The sequence below is a fragment of the Rhinoderma darwinii genome, chromosome 1, assembly GCF_050947455.1.
Source record: "Rhinoderma darwinii isolate aRhiDar2 chromosome 1, aRhiDar2.hap1, whole genome shotgun sequence".
NCBI lineage: Eukaryota > Metazoa > Chordata > Amphibia > Anura > Rhinodermatidae > Rhinoderma > Rhinoderma darwinii.
Genome location: NC_134687.1, coordinates 270,461,713 through 270,485,610, shown reverse-complemented (window position 1 = coordinate 270,485,610; position 23,898 = coordinate 270,461,713). Strand labels below are relative to the sequence as shown.

The following is a 23,898-nucleotide window of genomic DNA, read 5'->3' as shown; positions in this document are numbered from 1 at the left end:
GGATGCCGATCTGAAGGAATTAGGTGAAAACCCCTTAAATTACCTTCAAAGGAAACAAAAGCCTGAGAGAAAAAATTGGTGCAAAGTCACCTCAGACCAGCACCTCTTAACCCATTAACGCTCAGTGGCGTAATATTCCGTCGTGCTAAGCGTATAGTTCGCGCTCAGCGACAGAATATTACGTTGCGGGAGTAACGGCCATTTCGCCCGTCTTCCCGACACATGCAGGAGCTGTGACAGCTGCTGTCTCGTACAGCATTTGCCACAGCTCCTATAGCGGGGACCGATCGCTGTGTCCCCGCTGATTAACCCCTTAAAAGCCTCGTTCAATAGTGATTGCGGCTTTTTAGGGGTTAAGCTTCCATCGCTGGCTTGCTACACGATAGCGGCCGGCGATGGTGACTATGGCAACTGGACACCTAACAATGGCGTCCGGCTATGCCATCGACGGAAGCATAGTGGGTCCTGACAAAGTCAGGACCCATTATGCTTGCTGTCAGTGAGTAGCTGACAGCTCTAATACACTGCACTACGCATGTAGTGCAGTGTATTAGAATTGAGATCAGGACCTCCTGCCCTCAAGTCCCCTAGTGGGACAAGGTAATAAAGTAAAAAAATAAGAAAAGTTTTAAAAGTAAAAATTCCCTTTTTTTTCCCTTATCAGTCCTTTTATTATTATTAAAAATATATAAACAAATAAACTATTATTTATCCCACGCGGTGAACGCCGTAAAAGAAAATAATAATAAACCGTACCAGAATCACAATTGTTTGGTCACTTCACCTCTCAAAAAAAATGGAATAAAAAAGAAAAATCAAAATGTTTCATGTACCTAAAAATGGTACTGATCGAAACTACAGTTCGTTACGCAAAAAATAAGTCCTCGCACGGCTTTCTTGATGGATAAATAAAAAACGTTCTGGCTCTTAGAATAAGGCAACACAAAAAGTGAATGATTTTTTACAAAAAGTATTTTATTGTGCAAACGCCATAAGACATAAAAAAAACTATAAACATCTGGTATCGCCGTAATCGTATCGCCTCGCAGAATAAAGTGAATGTGTCATTTATAGCGCACGGTGAACGCTGTAAAAAAAAAAAAATTGAATAAATACAATAGTAGAATTGCTGTTTTTTAGTCACCACGCCTCTTAAAAAAGAGAATAAAAACTGATCAAAAAGCCGCATGCACCCCATGAAAACTACAATGAATTCCTCAAGGTGTCTAGTTTCCAAAATGGGGTAACTTTTGGGGGGTTTCCACTGTTTTGGCACCACAAGACCTCTTCAAACCGGACATGGTGCCTAATAAAAAGGAGGGCTCAAAATCCACTAGGTGCTTCTGTGCTTCGGAGGCCGGTGCTTCAGTCCATTACCGCACTAGGGCCACATGTGGGATATTTCTCAAAACTGCAGAATCTGGGCAATAAATATTGAGTTGCGTTTCTCTGGTAAAACGTTTTGTGTTATAAAAAAAAAAAAAAAAAATGGTATAAAAAAAGGATTTTCTGACAAAAAAAAAATAATGTAAATTTCATCTCTACTTTGCTCTAAATTCCCGTGAAACACTTAAAGGGTTAATAAACTTTCTATATGCTGTTGTGAATACTTTGAGGGGTCTAGTTTCTAAAATGGGGTGTTTCATAGGGGTTTCTAATATATAGGCCCCTCAAAGCAACTTCAGAACTGAACTGGAACCTAAAAAAATAAATAAATTAGGCAATACTTCTCTTCTTACATTATACTGATAATGAGCCGTGCCCACCCCGAGATGACCCCAGTTTTGACCGTTTGTATAAATGGAGACCCCTATTAGACCGTTTCAGTGCCCGGTTTTCCCAAGCATACACCCCCGAGAAGTGTATTTACTTTTGGGGGGTTTCCACTGTTTTGGCACCACAAGACCTCTTCAAATCGGACATGGTGCCTAATAAAAAGGTGGCCTCAAAATCCACTAGGTGCTCCTTTGCTTCGGAGGCTGGTGCTTCAGTCCATTAGTGCACTAGGGCCACATGTGGGCTCTGAGCCTTAAGGCCCAAACAAGGCTGCGTCCTTAAGGGGTTAAGGACGCAGCCTAGTTTGGGCCTTAAGGCTCAGAGCCCATTTTTCAAAAATCGGACAAATTTCACTTTATGTGGTAATAACGTCGGAATGCTTAAACCTATCCAAGCGATTCTGAGATTGTTTTCTCGTGACACATTGGGATTTAGGTTAGTGGTAAAATTTGTTTGATATATTCAGTATATATTTGTGAAAAATTGCAAAATTTAGAGAAAATTTTGAAAAAAATAGTATTTTTCTGAATTTAAATGCATCTGCTTGTAAAACAGATGGTTATACCACCAAAAATAGTTACTAGTTCACATTTTCCATATGTCTACTTTAGATTGGCATCGTTTTTTGAACATTTTTTTATTTTTCTTGGACGTTACAAGGCTTAGAACATAAACAGCAATTTCTCATATTTTTAAGAACATTTCAAAAGCCTTTTTTTAAAGGTACCGGTTCAGTTCTGAAGTGGCTATGAGGAGCCTATATATTTGAAACCCCCAAAAAACACCCCATTTTAAAAACTAGACCCCTCAAAGTATTGAAAACAGCATTTAGAAAGTTTTTTAACCCTTCAGGCATTTCACAGGAATTAAAGCAAAGTGGAGGTGAAATTTGCACATTTTATTTTTCTTGTCGAATTTCAAAATTATTCTATTTTTTTCTGTAACACAGAAGGTTTTACCAGAGAAACACTACGGAATATGTATTGTCCAGATTCTGCAGTTTTTAGAAATGTCCCACAAGTGGCTCTAGTATGCTCGTGGACTAAAACACAAGCCCCAGAAGCAAAGAAGCACCTAGTGCATTTTGGGGCCTCTTTTTTATTAGAATATACTTTAGGCAGCATCCAAGGTTTGAAGGTGTTGAGGTGCCAAAACAGTAGGAATCCCCCAAAAGTAACCCCGTTTTTTCACAGCGTATATTTGAATTGGGCTGTGAAATTTAAAAAAAATTAAATTTTTTCCAATAAGATGTCATTTTTGATCAAAATTTCTTATTTTCACAGGGAACAAAACGCCCCATTTTGTTGCCCAATTTGTCCTGAGTGCGGAAATACCCCATTTGTGGTGATAAACTGCCGTTTGGGCCCATGGGAGGGCTCAGAAGGAAAGGAGCGCTATGTGTTTGTTGGAGTCCAGATTTTGCTGGATTGGTTTTCGCGTGCCATGTCACATTTGCAGAGCCCCAGAGGTATCAAAGCAATGGAAAGTGACCCCATTTTGGAAAATACAGCCCTCAAGGAATTCATTTATGGGTGTTGTGACTATTTAGACGCCACAGTTTTTTCACAGCACGTATTTGAATTGGGCTGTGAATTTAAAAAAAAATGTAATTTTTTCCAATAAGATGTTGTTTTGGCTCAAAATATCTTATTTTCACAAGGAATAAAATACCACATTTTGTTGCTTCATTTGTCCTGAGCGCGGCAATACCCCATTTGAGGTGATAAACTGCCGTTTGGACCCATAGGAGGGCTCAGAAGGAAAGGACCACCATTTGGCCTACTAGGGATTTTCTGGTGCCAAGTCATGTATGCAGAAGCCCCTGAGGTACCAGTACAGTTGAAACCCCAGAGAATTGACCCCGTTTCAAAAAATACACCCCTTAAGGCATTCATCTAGAGGTGTAGTGAGCATTTTGAACCCCACAGGTATTGTGTAAATGATTATATGCCATTTCAGTGTCCTATATATTGTGCCCAGCATGTGCCTCCGGAGATATACACCCCATAAATTGTAATGTGGGGTCTCCTGGGTACGGCAATACCCTACATGTGGCTGTTAACAGCTGCCTGGGCACACAGCAGGGCCCAGAGGGGAAAGATGAGGGGGATAAGCTGTGCGGAGTGCATTACATAGTTAGTACATCTGGGTAAGTAGAACTGGGGTAGATTGAAAATTAAGGGATGCATGATCAATTTTAAAACACTTTCATACAGAGCCTTGTTTTTTCGGGACACGTGTCACATTGATATATTGTGTCCTCCCTTATCCCCCTCTAATAGCAGACTTTGCACCTCTTTTGACTTTTTCCTTTCTTGCCAGTTTGGGGAACTTCTGTAAAGTGTTGCCCTGGTACGATGACTGTGGCCTCGCTTCCAGAAGTACTGGGTGCCCCCCTTCTTGGTCCCTAAAGATTAGGTTCTTGATAACCACCTCTTGAAATTCCAGGAAAGTTCCCGTCTGGCCTGCACTTTGACATAGCACGTACGCATTGTACAATGCCATCTGTATGATGTGCCCGGCCAGCTTCTTATACCACACCGCATGGCGCTGTAGGGCTTCAGGACTTGATCTGACAAATCCACCCCTCCCATGTACCTCTTGTAGTCCAGGATGCAGTCTGGTTTGGGGGTTTCTGTACTGGTACATGGGTACTGGTGTGGCCATGTATTGTTGTCAATACAATGACATCTCTCTTGTCCTTGTACTTAACACACAATATGTTGCTGCTGGATTGTGCCCTGCTCTCACCCCTTCTGAGTGTTTGCCCAAGCAAAGTCTTAGGGAGGCCTCTCAGATTTCTTCTAGCAGTGCCGCATGCCGCAGGACTTCTGGAAGCGAGGCACTTGAAGAGTGGGACGCTGGTATAAAAATTATCCATGTAGAGGTGGTAACCCTGTCCCAGCAGTGGGTGCACCAAATCTCACACAATTTTTGCGTTAATTCCCATTAAGGAGGGGCATTCTGGGGACTGAATACTGCTGTCCTTTCCTTCATATATCCTAAATTTGTAGGTATACCCTGATGCACTCTCGCACAGCTTATACATCTTCACGCCATACCTTGCCCACTTACTCGGCAGGTACTGGCGGAATTGAAGCCTCCCTTTAAAATGTACCAAGGACTCATCGATAGAAATACATTTCTCGGGGGTGTATGCTTTGGAAAACCGGGCACTGAAATGGTCTAATAGGGGTCTCCGTTTTCCGGGATTTAAAGCTAAGTAGAGGTGAAATTTACATATTTCATTTTTTTGTCAGAAAATCCTTTTTATTCCATTTATGTAAAACAGAAGGTTTTACCCGAGAAACGCAACTCAATCCTTATTGCCCAGATTCTGCAGTTTTGAGAAATATCCCACATGTGGCCCTAGTGTGATAATGAACTGAAGCACCAGCCTCCGAAGCAAAGGACCACCTAGAGGATTATGAGGCCTCCTTTTTATTAGGCACCATGTCCGGTTTGAAGAGGTTTTGTGGTGCCAAAACAGTGGAAACCCCCAAAAGTGACCCCATTTTGGATCTAGACCCCTTGAGGAATTCATTGCAGTTTTCATGGGGTGCATGCGGCATTTTAATCAGTTTTTATTCTATTTTTAAGAGTCGTGGTGACTAAAAAACAGCAATTCTACTATTGTTTTTATTCAATTATTTTTTTTTTACAGCGTTCACCGTGCGCTATAAATGGCATTCACTTTATTCTGCGTGGCGATACGATTACGGCGATACCATATGTTTTGTTTTTTTAAGTCTTATGGCGTTTGCACAATAAAATACTTTTTATTAAAAATCATTTACATTTTGTGTTGTCATCTTCTAAAAGCCAGACCAATTTTTTTTTTCCATCAAGAAAGCCGTGCGAGGACTTGTTCTTTGCGTAATGAACTGTAGTTTCAATCATTACCATTTTTAGGTACTTGCGACTTTTTGATCTCTTTTTATTCCATTTTTTGGGAAGTGAAGTAACCAAACAATTGTGATTCTGGTATGGTTTATTATTATTTTCTTTTACGGCGTTCACCGCGCGGGATACATAACGAAATACCTTTGTAGTTCAGGCCGTTACGGACTCGGCGATACCAATTATGTATAGTTTATTTATATTAATAATAAAGTACTGATACTTTTAAAAACTTTTATTTTCTTATTTTTACACAACTTATACTTACACAAATTTTTAACTTTATTACTTTGTCCCACTAGGGGACTTGAGGGCAGGAGGCCCTGATCACTATTCTAATACACTGCACTACATACGTAGTGCAGTGTATTAGAGCTGTCAGCTACTCACTGACAGCAAGCATAGTGAGTCCTGACTACCCACTAGGCTTCCGTAGATGGCATAGCCGGACACCATTGTTAGGCATCCGGTTGCCATAGCCACCATCACCGGCCGCTATCATGTAGCAGGCCGACAATGTTAGTTTAACCCCTAGGAAGTCGCGATCGCTATTGAACGCGGCTTCCAAGGGGTTAATCAGCGGGGACACAGCGATCGATCACTATAATGACATTCTCAACAAAAAAGATACGCCAATTGCCAACCACATATGGGCAACGCATAGAGGGAATCCTAAAGCGATCGAATATCACGGTATACAATACATTGAACCCAACCCGAGAGGTGGTAACTGGGATAGGGATCTATTACAAGTGGAATGTCGCTGGATCCATAGAATTAGATCAGTGACCCCAGAAGGTCTTAATGAAAATTTAAACTAGGCCTGTTTTCTCTGAGATCTGATAATCTACTCTAGTTTTAAGGACAAAACTATTTATTGTATATATAATGATAGACTATGACATACAAAACGAGTTAGAAATATATAAAAGGGTTCCAGGCAGTGTACACTAACTGCAGGTATAAATACAATTCAGGAGACATATACCATACTGTACTATCTATATTGGCATCATATTAATGTCAGAATATGCAGTATGCTTATAAGACACACGTCAGGTTAAACTACTTACAAATCCATAATTTTTCTCCTGTCTGACTTTTTTACATATATTACCCCTAAAAACATCCTTTGCATTAATAACGTAGTAGGTCTCCAAGAATAAAATCATGATTCGGGAAAGCTGATAAGCCATATAGGGGTATGGCTGAATTAATCCCCTATACGATACCATTAATCCAGCCCACTGTGGAGGTAGGGAGGACGCGACAGTAATGGGAGGGTGATGACGTAGCAGTGCTCCCATGCTATTGGACATCCGACGACCGAGCCTCCGGAAGAGGCGGAGCTAATACATCCACAAAAGAGCGCGTTTTCAAGCACTCGCTGCCATTGCCATATTATCTGTCACGCGAATTATCTCCCTGTCGAGCCAGTAAACCTGGTGAAACGTGTAGGAGCTGTACTCAGAATTTACGGACTTTATCACAAGAACAAGTTCCAGAGACAACAGGGTCGTTCTTTTCAGAACGGGTGCCCGGTATGTTGTCAACAGTTAGGAATTTATTAGGATAAAAGGGACAGGCAGAATACCACTGTGTAACTCCTATGATCCTGAGCAGTCCTGCTGTACACACTATGGAACGCTAATTGAGTATTTGGCAAGCTAAATACTAAGTTGTGTATTTGCTATAAGATATAATAGCACAATTGATACTCTTATTGTTATTCCATTTTTATATGGTTAAAAATTAAAGGTTATATTTTATATACTATTCCTTCCTCTATATATTTGAATTATGGAGCATGTGCTACTTTTCTGATTTTATGGGCCGTGCTCCCATACTTTGTATGGGAGCACGGGCACGAATATGCGGTGAGCGAGCCGTGATTACGGGCACGGCTGTGTGCATGAGGCCTTACATTGTATAATGTATTAGCATACAGGAGTATGCTAATACATCAGTATAGAACAACATTTATAAAAAGTTATCTGTGTGTGTGTGTGTGTGTGTGTGTGTATGTGTGTCCATCTATCGATCTCATATCTATGAATCTCTCATATCTATCTATCTCTCATTTATGTTCATATATAGTATAGTTTTAGGCTGGGGCTACACGGCGACTTTGGACACGACACAGTTGCACGGCCAAAGATCGCCATGTTCCGTAACGTACACGGCAAGTGATGAAAGTGAATGTGGTCGCGGTAATTATAAACATGATGGGGTAATTACTATTAACGTGAGGCACATTCAAAATTCATCACACCACGTGCCTCCCATCAGAAAATGGGAGAACTTTTTTTTTTTTTATTACTGTTGCCAAAGAATCGTTTTGGTATAGAAAATCGCAATACTACACGAAGTATCAGTATCGAAGTCCAAATTCGGATATCGTGACAACCCTAGTACAGTATATGCCCTCAATACTTGGTCGGGGCTCCTTTTGCATGAATTACTGCATCAATGCGACGTGGCATGGAGGCGATCAGCTTGTGGCACTGCTGAGGTGTTATGGAAGCCCAGGTTGCTTTGATAGCGGCCTTCAGCTCGTCTGCATTATTGGGTCTGGTGTCTCATCTTCCTCTTGACAATACCCCATAGATTCTCTATGGGGTTTAGGTCAGGCGAGTTTGCTGGCCAATCAAGCACAGCGATACTGTGGTTATTAAACCAGGTATTGGTACTTTTGGCAGTGAGGGCAAGTGCCAAGTCCTGTTGGAAAATGAAATCAGCATCTCCATAAAGCTTGTTTGCAGAGGGAAGCATGAAGGGCTCGAAAACTTCCAGGTAGACAGCTGCGTTGACTCCGGACTTGATAATAAGGGCTTATTTAGACGAACTTATAATAGGTCCATGCAACGCGCGTGATTTTCACGCACCTCGCACGGACCTATGTTAGTCTATGGGGCCGTGCAGACAGTCCGTGATTTTCACGCAGCGTGTGTCCGCTGCGTAAAACTCACAACATGTCCTATATTTGTGCGTTTCTCGCGCATCACGCACCCATTGAAGTCAATGGGTGCGTGAAAATCACACGCAGCACACGGAAGCACTTCCATGTGACGCGCGTGATTCGCGCAAGAGCAGTAAAAACTATGAATGAAAACAGAAAAGCACCACGTGCCTCCCAGGGAAACTAGAGATTCATTTTGGGGGTGTTCAGTGTTTTAGCACTTTACAACATCTGTAATGGTCGTATGGTGTCGGCAAACCAGCTTCGGAAAATTTGCTCTCCAAAAGCCCATTTGCGCACCATTCATTGTAAGCTCCGCCTTGCGCCCAGTGTGTAAGAAATGCGCACACATTTAGTATCTCTGAAGTCGGTCAAAAAACATCTAAATTTAAATTATTTTTATATTTATTTCCCTTTATTCCTTTAACATTTTTTTAAAACTAAAATATATCTATTATTTTTTTACAAAATATGGAAGTCCAACATGTTCTGAAAAAAACACTTCCAAATACATGTAGGTTGAAAGAGCAATAGAAGAACAATTCACTTTCAAATTGGCACATGGCTAAAACTTGAAAATGGGCTTGGTCAGGAAGTGGGGGGGGGGGGGGTAAAGCCTCTGGTCAGGAAGTGGTTAAGAAAAAACTCCCTTGCTTAGAGGTAAACAACCAGAAGTGCCTTACAAATGGCCCTTTAGCGCACAATGAAATATGTGAAAAATGTAAGCACTCGCTTCTTTGTCGATCAGTGCTTGAAGTTCCAAGCCAACGGTCTGCAGAAAACTACTCTTATATTCTTACGACAACACCTTTGCCTATGTTGAGGAAGTTCATTGTTAACATAGGAACATGGTATGGGTCCAAATCACCATTTACATCAATGTGCACACAAATAAACTGATCTGTCATAACATTAACCCCTTAACCCCTTCCCCCTGCTGGCATTCTGGGCCCTAATGTCCAAGCCATTTTTTAGATTTTTCCATTGTCACATTCGAAGAGCTGTAACTTTTTTATTTTTGCGTCGGCATAGCTGTATAAGGTCTTGTTTTTTGCGGGACGACTTGCAGTTTTTATTGGTACCATTTGAGAGTAGATGCGACTTTTTGATCACTTTCTATCACATTTTTTTTAAGTCAGGATTAACAGAAAACAGCAATTTTCCCATTGTTTTTTATTTTATTTTTTACGGCGTTCACCGTGCGGGTTAAATAATGTAACAGCTTTATAGTCGGGGTCGTTACGGACGCGGCGATACCAAATATGTGTAACTTTTTTGCTTTATTGTAGTTTTTTTAATAGTAAAGCATTTTGTAAGGGGAAAAGCTGGGTTTTTCATTTTTTTTTTTTCACTTTTTTTTTTAATTAACTTTATTAAACTTTTTTTACTTTTTTACTAGTCCCACTAGGGGACTTCCCTATCCTCCGATCGCTATTATAATACACTGCAATACTTTTGTATTGCAGTGTATTACTGCCTGTCCGTTTAAAACGGACAGGCATCTGCTAGGTCATGCCTGCGGCATGATCTAGCAGGCATTCGCTGCAGGCAGACCTGGGGGTCTTTATTAGACCCCCGGCTGCCATAGAAGACACAGACACTCGGCGATTTTATCGCCGGGTGTCAGTGAGATGAGAGGGAGCTCCCTCCCTCTCTCCAAAACCATTCAGATGCGGTGCTCGCTATTGTGCACCGCATCTGAAGGGTTAAACGGGTGAGATCGATACTAATATCGATCTCACCCGGCAGAGCAGGGACGCCCCCAGCCCTCAGCTGCTTCTGGCAGCTGAGAGCAGGGAGATTTCACGGCTCCCTGCTCTGTTTACTTTATTCTAATGCAGCGACGTAGTTTGGCGGCGCTCTAGAATAAAGCCCACTAATGACCGCCGTAAAAAGACGTATCGGCGGTCATTAAGGGGTTAATGACCAGCCTATTTTAAACCTCTGTCACCAGATTATAAGTGCCCTATCTCCTACATAATCTGATTGTCGCTGTAATGTAGATAAGAGTGGTTTTTATTTTGAAAAACGATTATTTTTGAGCAAGTTATGAACAATTTTCAATTTATGCTAATTCATTTCTTAATAGACAACTGGGCGTTTTTTACCTTTTGACCAAGTGGGCGTTGTAAAGAGAAGTGTATGACGCGGACCAATCAGCGTCATACACTTCTCTCCATTCATGTCATCTGTATTCACTGCATGCTGTGCTGTCACATACACCCACATTAACTTTACTGAAGTGTCTTGAGAGTGAATAGACATCACCTTCAGCCAGGACGCGATGTCTAGTTACACTCCCGACACTTCGGTAACGTTTGTGTGGGACTTAATCACAGCACAGCGTGATCTAGTGAAATTAACGCTGTGCTGTGTGAGCAAGTCCCACAGTAACTTTACCGAAGTGTCAGGAGTGTGAATAGACACCGCGTCCTGGCTGGAGGCGATGTCTCTTTAATGACCAAGCTATTTTTTTCATTTTTCCAGCGTCGCATTCCAAGAGCTAACACTTCTTTATTTTTACGTATAAGGTCTCGTTTTTTGCGGGTCAAGCTGTATTTTTATTAATCGCACCATTTTGGGGCACATATAATTTAACAATTAACTTTTTTTGTGGGGGGGGGGGGGGGGAATAGAAAAAAAACCCACAACTTAAATGTTGCCACTCTGTGTCCTAAATCTACGCCGTTTACAGTGTGATAAATATAACACAATAATTTTATTCAGCGGGTTGTTACGATTGTATAGATTTTTTATGCTCTATTACGGTTACACAGTAAAAACACTTTTTTTTTCAAAATGATTTGATTTTGGGTCTTCATATTTGAAGAGCCGTAACTTTTTTTATTTTTTCCGTCGATGCAGCTATAGGAGGGCTTTTTTTTTTTTCCGGGACAACTTGTAGTTTTTATTGGAGTAGATGCGACATTTTGATCACATTTTATTTATGGAAGGATTCACAGAAAACAGCAATTTTTGCATTGTTTTTTATATTTTATTTTTTATGGCGTTCACCGTGTGGGTTAAGTAATGTAATCGCTTTATAGCTAGGGTCATTACGGACGCGGCGATACCAAATATGTGGAACTTTTTTACTTTATTTTGTTTTTTTTTAACAATAAAGCATTTTTTTTTATTAACTTAAACTTTTTTTGCAAGTCCCACTAGGGGACGTCACTATGCGATCCTCCGATCGCATTTATAATACACTGCAATACGTTTAAAATAGACAGGCATCTGCTAGGCCATGCCTCTGGCATGACCTAGCAGGCATTCACTACAGGCAGACCTGGGGGCCATTATTAGGCCCCCGGCTGTCATAGAAGACACGACACCCGGCGATCTTATTGCCGGGTGCGATGAGAGAGGGAGCTCCCTCCCTCTCTCCAAAACCACTCAGATGCGGCGCTCGCTATTGAGCGCCGCATCTGAGGGGTTAAACGGGTCAGATCAATACAGATATTGATCTCACCGGTTAGAGCAGGGATGCCCCCAGCCCTCAGCTACCTCTGGTAGCTGAGAGCAGGGAGATTTAACGGCTCCCTGCTCTATTTATTCTGATGCAGCGCTATAAAAAGGCTATTGCATCGGAATAAAGCTCATTAGTGGCCGCCATGAAAAGGCATATTGGCGGTCACTAACTGGTTAAAAGCAGGTGAAGTGAATAACATTAATTATCGCTTTACAATGGCAGCAGTCAACAGGTGTGATATTAGGGTCCATTCACACATTGCGGTTAGACTGCGTTTTAACTGCGATTTGATGCAATTTTCAATGCGGTTGCGTTTTGACCGCAATCGCATCAAAAAAACATCAAATTACTGTAAAACGCATGCGGTTTTCAGATACGGCTTTTCGATGCAGTTCTTGAAGCTGATGTGTTTGAAGCAAGATAATTGAGCAAGTGTAAATATCTGAACGACTTTGACAAGGACCAAATTTTGGTGGCTAGATGACTGGATCAGAGCATCTACAAAACGGCAGGTCTTGTGGGGTGTTCCCGTAAGCTGTGGTTAGTACCTACCAAAAGTGATCTGAGGAAGCACAACCACTGAACCAGCAACAGGGTCATTGGTGCCCAAGTCTCATTGATACACGTGGAGAGTCGTACAAATTGCTAAAAAGGGTAATGCTGGCTATGATAGAAAGGCGTTATAACCCACAGTGCATCACAGCTCGTAGTATTCGTGGCTGCTTCGCCGGAAACCGGTCAGAGTACCCATGCTTACCCCTTTCCACCGCTGAAAGTGCCTACAATAGACACTTAAAGGGAACCTGTCACCAGCATTTCACCTATTGAACTTTACTTCTCCCTCACTGGCCGCTGCTATAAAAAGTTCATTGCCATTATCCCCGCTCCTAAACTCCTCTTCCGACTGTAAATATCGGTCTGCAAACGTTTTGCGCCTTTTATCGTAATTATGCGGTGTCCCTTTGTGCGCACACACCAAAAGAGGACATCAATGCACAAGCGCGGGATTTTGTGTGCTGGGGGAAGGCGAGGAGCTGTCAATCAAAAGTAAGGAGGCCGGGGAAACTTGGAAAGACTTGAGGAATGAAGATATGACTCTTTCCAAACGAAGATTTGACTCTTTTCAAATGAAGATCTGACTCTTTTCTGCTCATTTGCATACGGTGTGGGAACACTAAAAAGCTGAATACTAAAGCTACAGAGCCGACTAAGAAGATAATTATAGGTTATATAGAAATGATTTTTCACCCACTACCACCAGGTATAGTCGGTTTAATAGGTAAAATGCTGGTGACAGGTTCCCTTTAAAGAGGCTCTGTCACCAGATTTTGCAACCCCTATCTGCTATTGCAGCAGATAGGCGCTGCAATGTAGATTACAGTAACGTTTTTATTTTTAAAAAACGAGCATTTTTGGCCAAGTTATGGCCATTTTTGTATTTATGCAAATGAGGCTTGCAAAAGTCCAAGTGGGTGTGTTTAAAAGTAAAAGTCCAAGTGGGCGTGTATTATGTGCGTACATCGGGGCGTTTTACACGCCCACTTGGACTTTTACTTTTAAACACACCCACTTTGACTTTTGCAAGCCTCATTTGCATAACTACAAAAATGGCCATAACTTGGCCAAAAATGCTCGTTTTTTAAAAATAAAAACGTTACTGTAATCTACATTGCAGCGCCTATCTGCTGCAATAGCAGATAGGGTTTGCAAAATCTGGTGACAGAGCCTCTTTAAGTGTCAGAACTTGACCATAGAGCAATAGAAAAAGGTGGCCTGGTCTGATGGATCCCATTTTCTTTTACAGCATGCGGACAGCCAAATCTGTGTGCGTTGCTTACCCGGGAAAGAGATCACACTAGGATGCACTGTGGACAGAATGCAGGCAAGATGATAGTCTTGGCAATGTTTTGCTGGGAACCCTGGGCCTGGCATTCAGATGGATGTTACAATGACAAGTACCAGCTACCTAAATATTGTTGCAGACCAAGTACACCCTTGCCCACACTGTTACAGACTCCTCCCAGTCACTTCAATGGGCTAAGGCTGTATTATTGTGAACCGCCATTACAAATGCAATTCACAGTGTGAGCAGTAAAGAAAATGAAGGAGAAGCAGTACAAGCGCTGCAGCCCCTTCAAAACAGCTGATCAGCGGGGGTCCTGGGACTTGTACCCTGTCCGATCAGATATTGATGGCCTATTATAAGGATAGGTCATCAATTTTTTTGGGACTGGACAACCCCTTAAAAGGAAAGGTGTCGCGGAATTTTATTTTTTTATATCAATTTGCTTTTAGTATGTTATTAAATCAAATTTTATTTATTTGTTTTTGTGTTTTACTTTTTTCTTTCTTTTACTTCACTATGGGAGCTGACATTTTTTTTTCATCTCTGTATGTGTCGATTAACGACACATACAGAGATGGAATACGGCACATACATCCCCATAGAGAATGCGAACGGGAGCCGTTCCATTCACTATAGTGTACGCCGTCTGTGTGGGAATGGCGCAAGGAAGGTCTTTGGCAGAGCGACATCCGGCACCATTTTCATGTGGACCGGAAGTCGCGGCCGGACAGTAAGATGACTACTTCCGGTCGCAGCTTCCGGACATATGTTCCAGGAAGCGAAAATGCGAGGAGTAGGATCGGAGGCAGCAGCGGCGGCAGGAGCAGGTAAGTTATGTTTGTGTATGTGATGTGTGTATTATGTTCGTGTTATACCGTCTGATTACCACTGTATCTAATCCTCCTAAACGGTGTGCCGCCAGTTTCTGAGCGAATGCACAGTGTAGGAGGATTAGAAGATTCAACCACCTCCTTCTCCTGGCACTAGCCAGGATAAGGGAAGGGGGATTGTGTGAGCTCACTAGAGCGTGTGTGTCTACACCAAATTTGCAGCATAAAGCAATGAGGTTGCTTTACCACATTGCAATGCTGAAATTTTGGGAATTGCTCCCTCTAGTGACCAGCACATGGAAATGTTATAAATTAGAATCTAATTTATAATATTTCCTGACTTGTGAAAAAAAAATAAAAAAAATTCTAGCAACACATTCCCTTTAAGATGCACATGACATTCATATGACAAGGCTAAACCTCCAGAGCACAGAACAAGAAGTTTTGTCTGGAGGACACAGGAGCAGAGAAACATAGTTGCACATTTTTGCTGATTTGTCACATTTAAAGGTTTCAGATCATCCAACTAATTTTAATATAAGATAAAAGACAACACGAGTAAACACAAAAATGTAAAATGATCATTCAAAACCTATAATCACCCATGAGAAAAAGTAATTTTCCCCTTAAACCAAATAACTGGTTGTGCCACCCTTAGAGGTAACAACTGCAATCAAACGTTTGCGATAACTTTCAATGAGTCTTGCATTGCTGTGGAGGAATTTCCGCCCACTCTTCTTTGTAGAATAATCTTAATTTGGCTACATCGGATGGTGTAATAACAGGGATTGGGAAACAGACAAGTGAGCCCTAATCTACCCGCCACTCAGTCCCTGCCTACTTGCAACGACCCACCCTAGGCGACGGGGTACAACTGGGCGACGGTCCCTACACTCAATAAGTGCACGACAGACAACCAGACAAGGGAACACAGAACAAAAGGGAAATGGGGCAGTTGCCCACGGCAACACTGTGAGCAACAAGAGTAGTAAACGAGCCAAGTCAAACCAGGAGTGTACGAGGTGCCAAACGCAGAGCAGGAGAGTAGTCAGTAAGCCGGGGTCAATACGAAGCAAGGACAAGTAGTTCAAGAAGCTGCAGCAGGGCCAGGAAACCAACAGAGAAGAATCACAAGCAAGGAGGAACAGGAAAGGCAGGTATAAATAGACAGAGGGCGGGAGCTAGCTCCGTCTGGCCAGGCTGTGATAGGCTCTCCCACTCCTAAGCCTGCCATCCTGAGTGGTGGAAGATGGAGTCAGTCTCACAGACATAGAAGCAGGTGCAGACTGATTACCTATGGGCGTGGATACAGAAGTTGTGCCTGGCAGATCCTTTACAGATGGCTTTTGAGCATGAAATGTCTGTTTAAGGTCTTGCCACAACATCTCAATGGGATTCGTCAGCACTTTAACTTCGACCACTCCAAAACCTTTATTTAGTTTCTTTTGAGACATTTGGAGGTGGACTTGCCTGTGCTTCGGATCATTGTCCTGCAGCATTACCCTAACTGCGCTTGAGCTTTAGGTCACAAACTGACAGGTGGACATTCTCTTTCGAGATTTTCTGTTAGAGAGCAGAATTCATGGTTATATCAATTATGACACGTCGTCCACTTCTTGAATAAGCAAACCAGCCCCAGATCACCACACTACCACCACGTTTGACTATTGGTACGATGTTCTGATGGTGGAATGCGGTGTTACTTTACGCCAGATGAGATTGGTCTCCCAGAATGTTCCACCATTGACTCATCAGTGCACAGAATTTTATTCCAAAAGTCTAGAGGGTCATCTACAATTTTTTTGGGCAAATGCAAGACAGTCCTTTGTGTTCTTTTTGCTCAGGAGTGGTTTGCGCCTTGCAACTCTCCCATGGATGCCATTTTTTACCAGTGTCTTTCTTATTGTGGAATTGTGTACAATGACCTTAACTGAGGCAAGGGGGGCCTGCAATTCTTTAGATGTTTGTCTGGGTTCTTTTGTAACCTCCTGAAGGTGTCGTCAATGTGCTCTTGGTGAAATTTTGGTAGGCCGGCCACTCATGGGTGGGAAGGTTCACCACTGTTCTAAGTTTTCTCCATTTGTTGATAATGGCTCTCACTGTGGTTCGTTGGGGTCATGGAGCCTAAGCAATGGCTTTGTAACCATTTCCAGCCTGGTAGATTTCAGTGACTTTGTTTGGCATCTATATTTGAATCTGTCTAGAACACGGAATCGTGTTCTGCTTTTTGAGACCTTGTAGCCCGCTTCACATCGCCAGACAGCTTCTATTTAGCGGATGTTCAGATTCAACATGTCTGGCAGTACTCATGCCTGGGTGCGGAGAGTGAAATTGAACCCAATTGTTAATTAAATGTGGTTCACTGCTTGATTTTTATTTAAATTCCTGAGTTATCCGTTTTTAATAACACAGAAATAAAAAAAACCTTAAAATCAAACTGGTCCGGAATGCAGGTCAGAATAGTAAATTACAGTTGAACACATAATATCTACAGAGGAACATCTAAAAGTGGTATACTCAATAAAACTCAATATACTGAGCAATCAAAGTCATCACTGTATAACAACGAATCTCAAACGAAAATAAAGAAATCCAGAGACTCCCTGGAGAAGGAGTTAAAAAAATAAATAAAAATGAATATATTATAGGGAAGGGGAGGAGAAAGAAAAGCGTTGAAGGATGGAAAAGAAGAGACAAATAGGGCTCACTCACCTCATATAGGACCTGCTGTAATGTCTATGGCCGCGGCCCATCGTTCTAACTTACCCTCTTATGGCGGTGGCCATGGACAAGTGAGTTCTCGGCCTCATCTCCCTCCTGGGAGACGCCGACACTCACTTCCTGGTTCAGAGACTGTCTCCCGCAGGGCGCGCGTGCACGGCCTTAAAGGGCCAGTGCGCGCACAATTGCAGGAGATCTGCAATCAGTCCAGAATGCCGCTGGACTATAAAAAGGGCTCTGCCCTCTTGATCATTGCCACGCGTGCACGGCCTTAAAGGACCAGTTTGCGTCCAGTTGTTTATAATCAGTGCTGCTGCACGATAAAAAGGGCTCTGCCTACTTGTTCCTTGCCGGAGCGTTGTTGTGTACCTAAAGTTTGTCTTGCAAATGGTCTCCTAGTGTTTTCCAGTTCCCAGTGGTACCCGTTCCTGCTGCCTGTACCCTGTATCCTGTGCTACCGTGCCTCTGTGCCGTCTAGAGTTGAAGTTGTGTCTTCCGCTGCATCTCCTGTGTTACACGCACCCGGTGTCTGCCTGCTGCCGCAGCCTTATCTTAAGCCTGAATCACCGTTACGGTTTACATTGCCACAGGTACCCTTTCTGGACTATAGACATTGTATTGTACCTGGTTGGCCAGCTGCCTTTCCACTACGCAGTATGGCCAAGTGGATCTACACCGTGACACCTGCGTTCCGCTGAATTTTTGTAGATGAGCCAGTGATGCCACGATTTAAGAAACTTGTCATGGGTACCTCTGAGAGAGGCGGTAAATTCCTCCATCCTCATAACCTCTTGGACCTTATTAAACCACAATGAAATCAAAGGATTAGTCTGTCTCCATAGAGTAGGTATACAGGCCCAAGAAGCATTCACCAGATGCCAAATCACAGAGCATTTAGGGTATGTTCACACGCAGTGAGCAAAAACGTCTGAAAATACAGAGCTGTTTTCAGGCGAAAACAGCTCCTGAATTTCAGACGTTTTTGCAAGCACTTGCGTTTTTCGCGGCGTCTTTTACGGACGTTATTGGAGCCGTTTTTCAATGGAGTCAATGAAAACCGGCTCCAAAAACGTCCAAAGAAGTGACAGCGACGCGTAAAATTACACCTCATCTGAACAGATCATAAAACCCATTGCAAGCAATGGGCAGATGCTTGCAGGCGTAATGGAGCCGTCTTTTCAGGCGTAATTCGAGGCGTAAAACGCCCGAATTACGTCTGAAAATAGGCCGTGTGAACATACCCTTATAGGTAGTAATTCGGATGTCGCACAGATAGAGCAGGAACACAGCAGGAGATTTTTGTAAGGAAGAGTCAGTAAACCTGGAGGTTATACGCCACATATCTGACCAAAAACGATTCAACACTGAGCACACCCAAAAAAACGTCTCGGTCCCGCATCTCCAACTTGCATCTGGGCTTCCACATCACCTCAGCAGTGCCACAGGCTGATCGCCTCCATGCCACGCCGCATTGATGCAGTAATTCATGCAAAAGGAGCCCCGACCAAGTATTGAGGGCATATACTGTACAAACATTTCAGTATTAACCCCTTCCCGTCGTAAACAACTTTCAGATTTTAATTTTCAATTTTTCCTCCCCGCCTTCCAAAAGCCATAACTTTTTCATATTTTGGTCGATATAGTCCTATGTGGGCTTGATTTTTGCTGGACGAGTCGTCGTTTTTCGTAGCACCATTTATTGTGCCATATAATGTACTAGGAAAAAAATTATTTGTGGGGTAGAAAATGAAAAAAACAGCGATTCCTCCATGTTTTTTTGCGTGCCGTTTTTAGGGAATTCACTGTGCAATTAAAACAACATGTTAACTTTCTTCCGTGGGTCAATACGATTACGGTGATACCAAATATATATTTATAGTTTTTTCTAAGTTTTACAAGGAAAAAACTAAGTGTAAAAAATGTAATATATTTTGTGTCGCCAAATTCTGAGAGCCATAACTTTTTTATTTTTCATTTGATTAAGTGGTATGAGGGCTTCTTTTTTGCGGGATAAGCTGTCGTTTTTAATGCTACCATTCTGGGGTATGTGCAAGGTTTTGATCACTTTTTATTACATTTTTGGTGGGAGATGAGGTGACCAAAAAATAGCAATTCTGGCGTTTTAATTAATTAATTTTTTTATGGCGTTCACCGTGCGGGTTAAATAACGATATATTTTAATAGTTCAGACTTTTACGGATGCGGCGATACCAAATTATGTTTTATTTATTTATTTTTTTGCAATGCCCTAGGGGGAAAATGGGAAAAAGGCGTTTTTTTTTAAACTTTTAATATTTTTAGGGGACTTCGACTAGCGATCGTTAGATCGCTTGCACTATATACTGCAATACTAATGTATTGAAGTATATCGTCTTTCTGACAGGCTTCTATTAAGATAGGAGCACAAAGATGGCGGACCTGGGGCCATCATTAGGCCCCCAGGCAGCCATCGCCACCCCGCGATTGGATTGCGGGGGGGCGCGATGAGCTGCTAGAGGGGGTCACTCCCGGTCTCTAATGATATCAATGCCGCGGTCGCTATTGACCGCGGCATTTAACGGGTTAAAGTAGCGGGATTGCGCTCGCTGTGAAGTGTCGGCTGTAACATACAGCCGACACTTGCATTGTATGGAGCGGGCTCAGCCCGTGAGCCCAGTCCATACTTCCCCCTACCCGGCTATGACTTAGCCATACGCAAATATCAGGAAGGGGTTCAAAATTATTTATGAAATTGGGCTTATATAATATTCGAATTTTCTGAGACACTAAATTTTGGGTTTTCAGTAACGGTTAGCCATAATCATCAACATTAAAAGAAAAAAATGCTGGAAATAGATCACTCTGTATGTAATGAATCTATATAATATGAGATTCACTTTTTTAATTAAATTACGGAAATAAATGTACAGATACTTTTTGATGATATTTTAATTCACTGAGAAGGACTAATTATATATATATATATATATATATATACACACACACACACTTTTTCCCAGCACTGTACATGCGGTTATCTGACCAACATTCAGGAGAGCATTGAAAAAAATCCCAGATTGTCCTCACAATTGGAGACAATCCTAATCTCTGTGATGGTAACAGTAAGGGTATGTGCACACAACAACGCCAAATACGTCTGAAATTACGGAGCTGTTTTCAGGAGAAAAACAGCTCCAGAATTTCAGACGTTTTTACAAGTGCACGCGTTTTTCACGGCGTCCAGTACAGACGTAATTGGAGCTGGTTTTCATTGGAGTCAATGAAAAACGGCTCCAATTACGTCCCAAGAAGTGTTCAGCACTTCTTTGAGGCGGCCGTAATTTTATGCGCCGTCTTTTGACAGCGACATGTAAAATGACAGCTCGTCTGCACAGAACATCGCAAGACCCATTGCAAGCAATGGGCAGATGTTTGCAGACGTATTGGAGCCGTTTTTCAGGCGTAATTCAAGGCGTAAAACGCTTGAATTACGTCTGAAAGTAGGTCGTGTGAACATACCCTTACAATAGTTATTTGGAAAATAGGCACCTGTCCAGAGGTAAATGCTGGAAAAAGCACTGGAAAATAAAAGGCACTTGCCAACTTTGTAATGACAATGAGTGACTAAAGTATTTCTGGCAGGAGCCTGAATAACCTGTGTGTAGGTGAGCAGCTGGCTGACTGATGCACCTGCCGTACAGAGGAGGCATTATATCTAGGTACATGGAATAGAATGACTTCTGGAAGGGGCACCGTACCCATTTCCCTGCCCACCTACCTCTTATCAGCTGCTGCCTCTTCCTTAAGTAGATCTCATGTTCAGTAAAGTCGCTGTACACCGTATTCATGCCAATGCTGCGGGTCTCCAGCCAGTGCACGGTTGCCAACCCCGTGGCACATATTTCTAGAGCTGAAACTCTCATGGGCTTGCAGAGTTCCAGTGCCACTTGTCCCATCAGCACATCCCCGGCTGTGTACACCCTATAGACACTTGGGCAGAGGTCCACGTTAAAATCTGTTATTTTACTGAAGTGCATGATGTACCAGGCTGGCAGAGAGCAACACGATCGGGCACAGTGACGGGACAAGTTGCGAGTACCACTGAGGGTTTGTCGCGTACCACCTCCAAGAGCACAGTGCCGCTTATCTGGAGGCCGCACAGCTCTGTACACAACTGATAGGCAGGGAATGAAGGGCCAGGCCCCGCCCAGTCAGGGCAGAACACACCCACCCACCTCCAGCTGCATGCACGATAACGTAGGAAACACAATGTGCGGAGCGGAACTTTCTGAACAGGTGCTGGGGGGAAGGTTTACCTGCTTCACCTGCTAGGTGGACAGAGGGAGATTGTGTCGAACTGAGGATGTGCTTACACATTACAATAGTGATGGGGATGTAGGGGTTAATATGCTGTGTAGGGGGTGCAGCAGGGATCAATGTGCTGTACAGGGTGATGGTTGTGTGCAGGAGGGTTTAAATGCTGTACTTGCAAGTAATCTGGCGCAGAATGGGTTAAAATGCCTTTACGTACATGGGATGGAATTCTGGTTTGTGAAGGGGTTAATGTGCTGCATATGGAGTGGTAAAAATGCTGTACATGGGAGATCCTGGTGCAGGAGAGGTTTATTTGCTGTACATTATGGCTGACATTACGCATGCTTCGTAAAGTTACACTTCGTATCCGCTCCGGTGGCTGCAGGGAATCCCGGGTGATAAGCCGCACCAAAGAATGGTGCAGTTTTTCATCCGGAATGTCTGCTGCGGAAAACTGCAACATTTAAACATTTGGAGACCGATGCAGCGGCGGTCACATGAGATGAAACGTCATCCCAGGAGGGCGGCCCTCTGACGTCATCCAGGCCTGCCTCCTGGAATGACGTTTCATCCCATGTGACGGCTGCTACAGCCTGTGATTGGCTGCAGCGGTCACGTGAGATGAAACGTCATCCTAGGAGGCAGACCTGGAGGAAGGAACACAGACTTTTGGGTAAGTATAAGATTTTATTTTTTTCTGAGCATCTTATTTTGCGGTAGAGTTGCTACGATTACGCCGCAATAAACGCAACAACTGCTATTTGTTTCGGGCTTTACCTCCCCACTGAATTCAGTGGGGAAATCCCGCAAAAAATAAGTAGCGATTACGCAAATACAATTGACATGCTGCGGAATAAATGTTTGCACCGCATGTCAATTTCTGAGCGTTTCCACTCCGTATTTACGCAGCACGTTGATGAGATTTGTTTTATCTCATCCAGTTTGCTACTACTGTATTATACTGAGGATTTTCCACAACGAATTCCGTTGCAGAAAATCTGCAGTATTTATGCAACGTGTGAACTGACTGTGGTTTTGAAAGCTGGGGGGCTTAACACGCTGCACATGGGGGTTTTGGTATAGGAGGGGTTCATTTGCCGTCCATTGGGGTACTAGTGCAGTAGGTGCCCTCTCTGCCCTTTTGTGTTAACCTCTAAAGGAACAAACAGGGGATGTGGGACTGTTCGAACACTATAGCATACTTTATAAATCCTCATAAAATTTACTTATTACTACTAATCAGGGACGAACTGGGACATAAAAAGACTGGAGAAAAAAATCAAGATAGACCACAACACAAAAGTAGAGGAGGTCACGGAAGATGTCATTAACGGACTCTTGGAAGACTGCGGTAGCATTACACAGGCCGAAGGGCATTACTAGATATTCATAGTGTCCGTCACGGGTGTTAAATGCCGTCTTCCATTCGACACCCCGGCGAATCCGGTTTAAGTTGTAAGCCCCACACAGGTCTAGCTTCGAAAAAATCTTGGCTCCTCGTATACGATCAAATAGTTCAGAAATCAATGGCAACGGATAACTATTTTTTACCGTGATCTGGTTCAGACCCCTGTAGTCGATGCAAGGACACAGAGAACCATCCTTTTTCTTGACAAAGTAGAACCCGGCTCCTGCCGGGGAAGAAGACTTTCCGTATGAAGTCCCTCTCTAAGTTCTATTTAACATAGGCAAATATGGACAGAGTCTCTGGCAAGCAGAGAGGATATACCCTACCACGGGGAAGGGATGCACCAGGAATAGGACAGTCATACACCCGGTGTGGGTGCAGCGTCTCCTCCTCCTTCTTACTGAAGACATCCGAGAACGTGGAATAATGACAAGGCAATCCTGCCAAGGACAGAGGCAGAGGAGGCTGGGTCAGATGAACCTGTACCAGGCAGCGGTTGTGACACTCGGGACCCCACTGGAGAACCTCTTCAGAATTCCTGTCCAGGACTGGGACATGTAGTCGGGGCCAGGGCGGACCCAGCAACACCGGGTGGACGGCTTTAGCTAGGACAAAGAACAAGAGGAGCTCGGAATGGAGGGCTCCCATTTGGAGCCTTAGTGGCTTGGTCACAGCTACAACCGGGTCTGGCAG

The 23,898-nt window shown here is 43.0% G+C and overlaps 1 protein-coding gene across 1 annotated transcript in view; it reads right to left on the bottom strand.

Annotated features, from left to right (window-relative positions):
- The window catches only part of ARRDC2 (arrestin domain containing 2), a 90,857-nt gene extending 69,211 nt beyond the window's left edge, over positions 1 to 21,646 (bottom strand). Inside the window, exon 1 of the mRNA XM_075864024.1 lies at positions 21,262 to 21,646. Within this exon, the coding sequence (XP_075720139.1) occupies positions 21,262 to 21,520 (259 nt within the window). The 5' untranslated portion in view covers positions 21,521 to 21,646. The remainder of the gene's footprint in view (positions 1 to 21,261) is intronic.
- Positions 21,647 to 23,898: the final 2,252 nt, after the last annotated feature.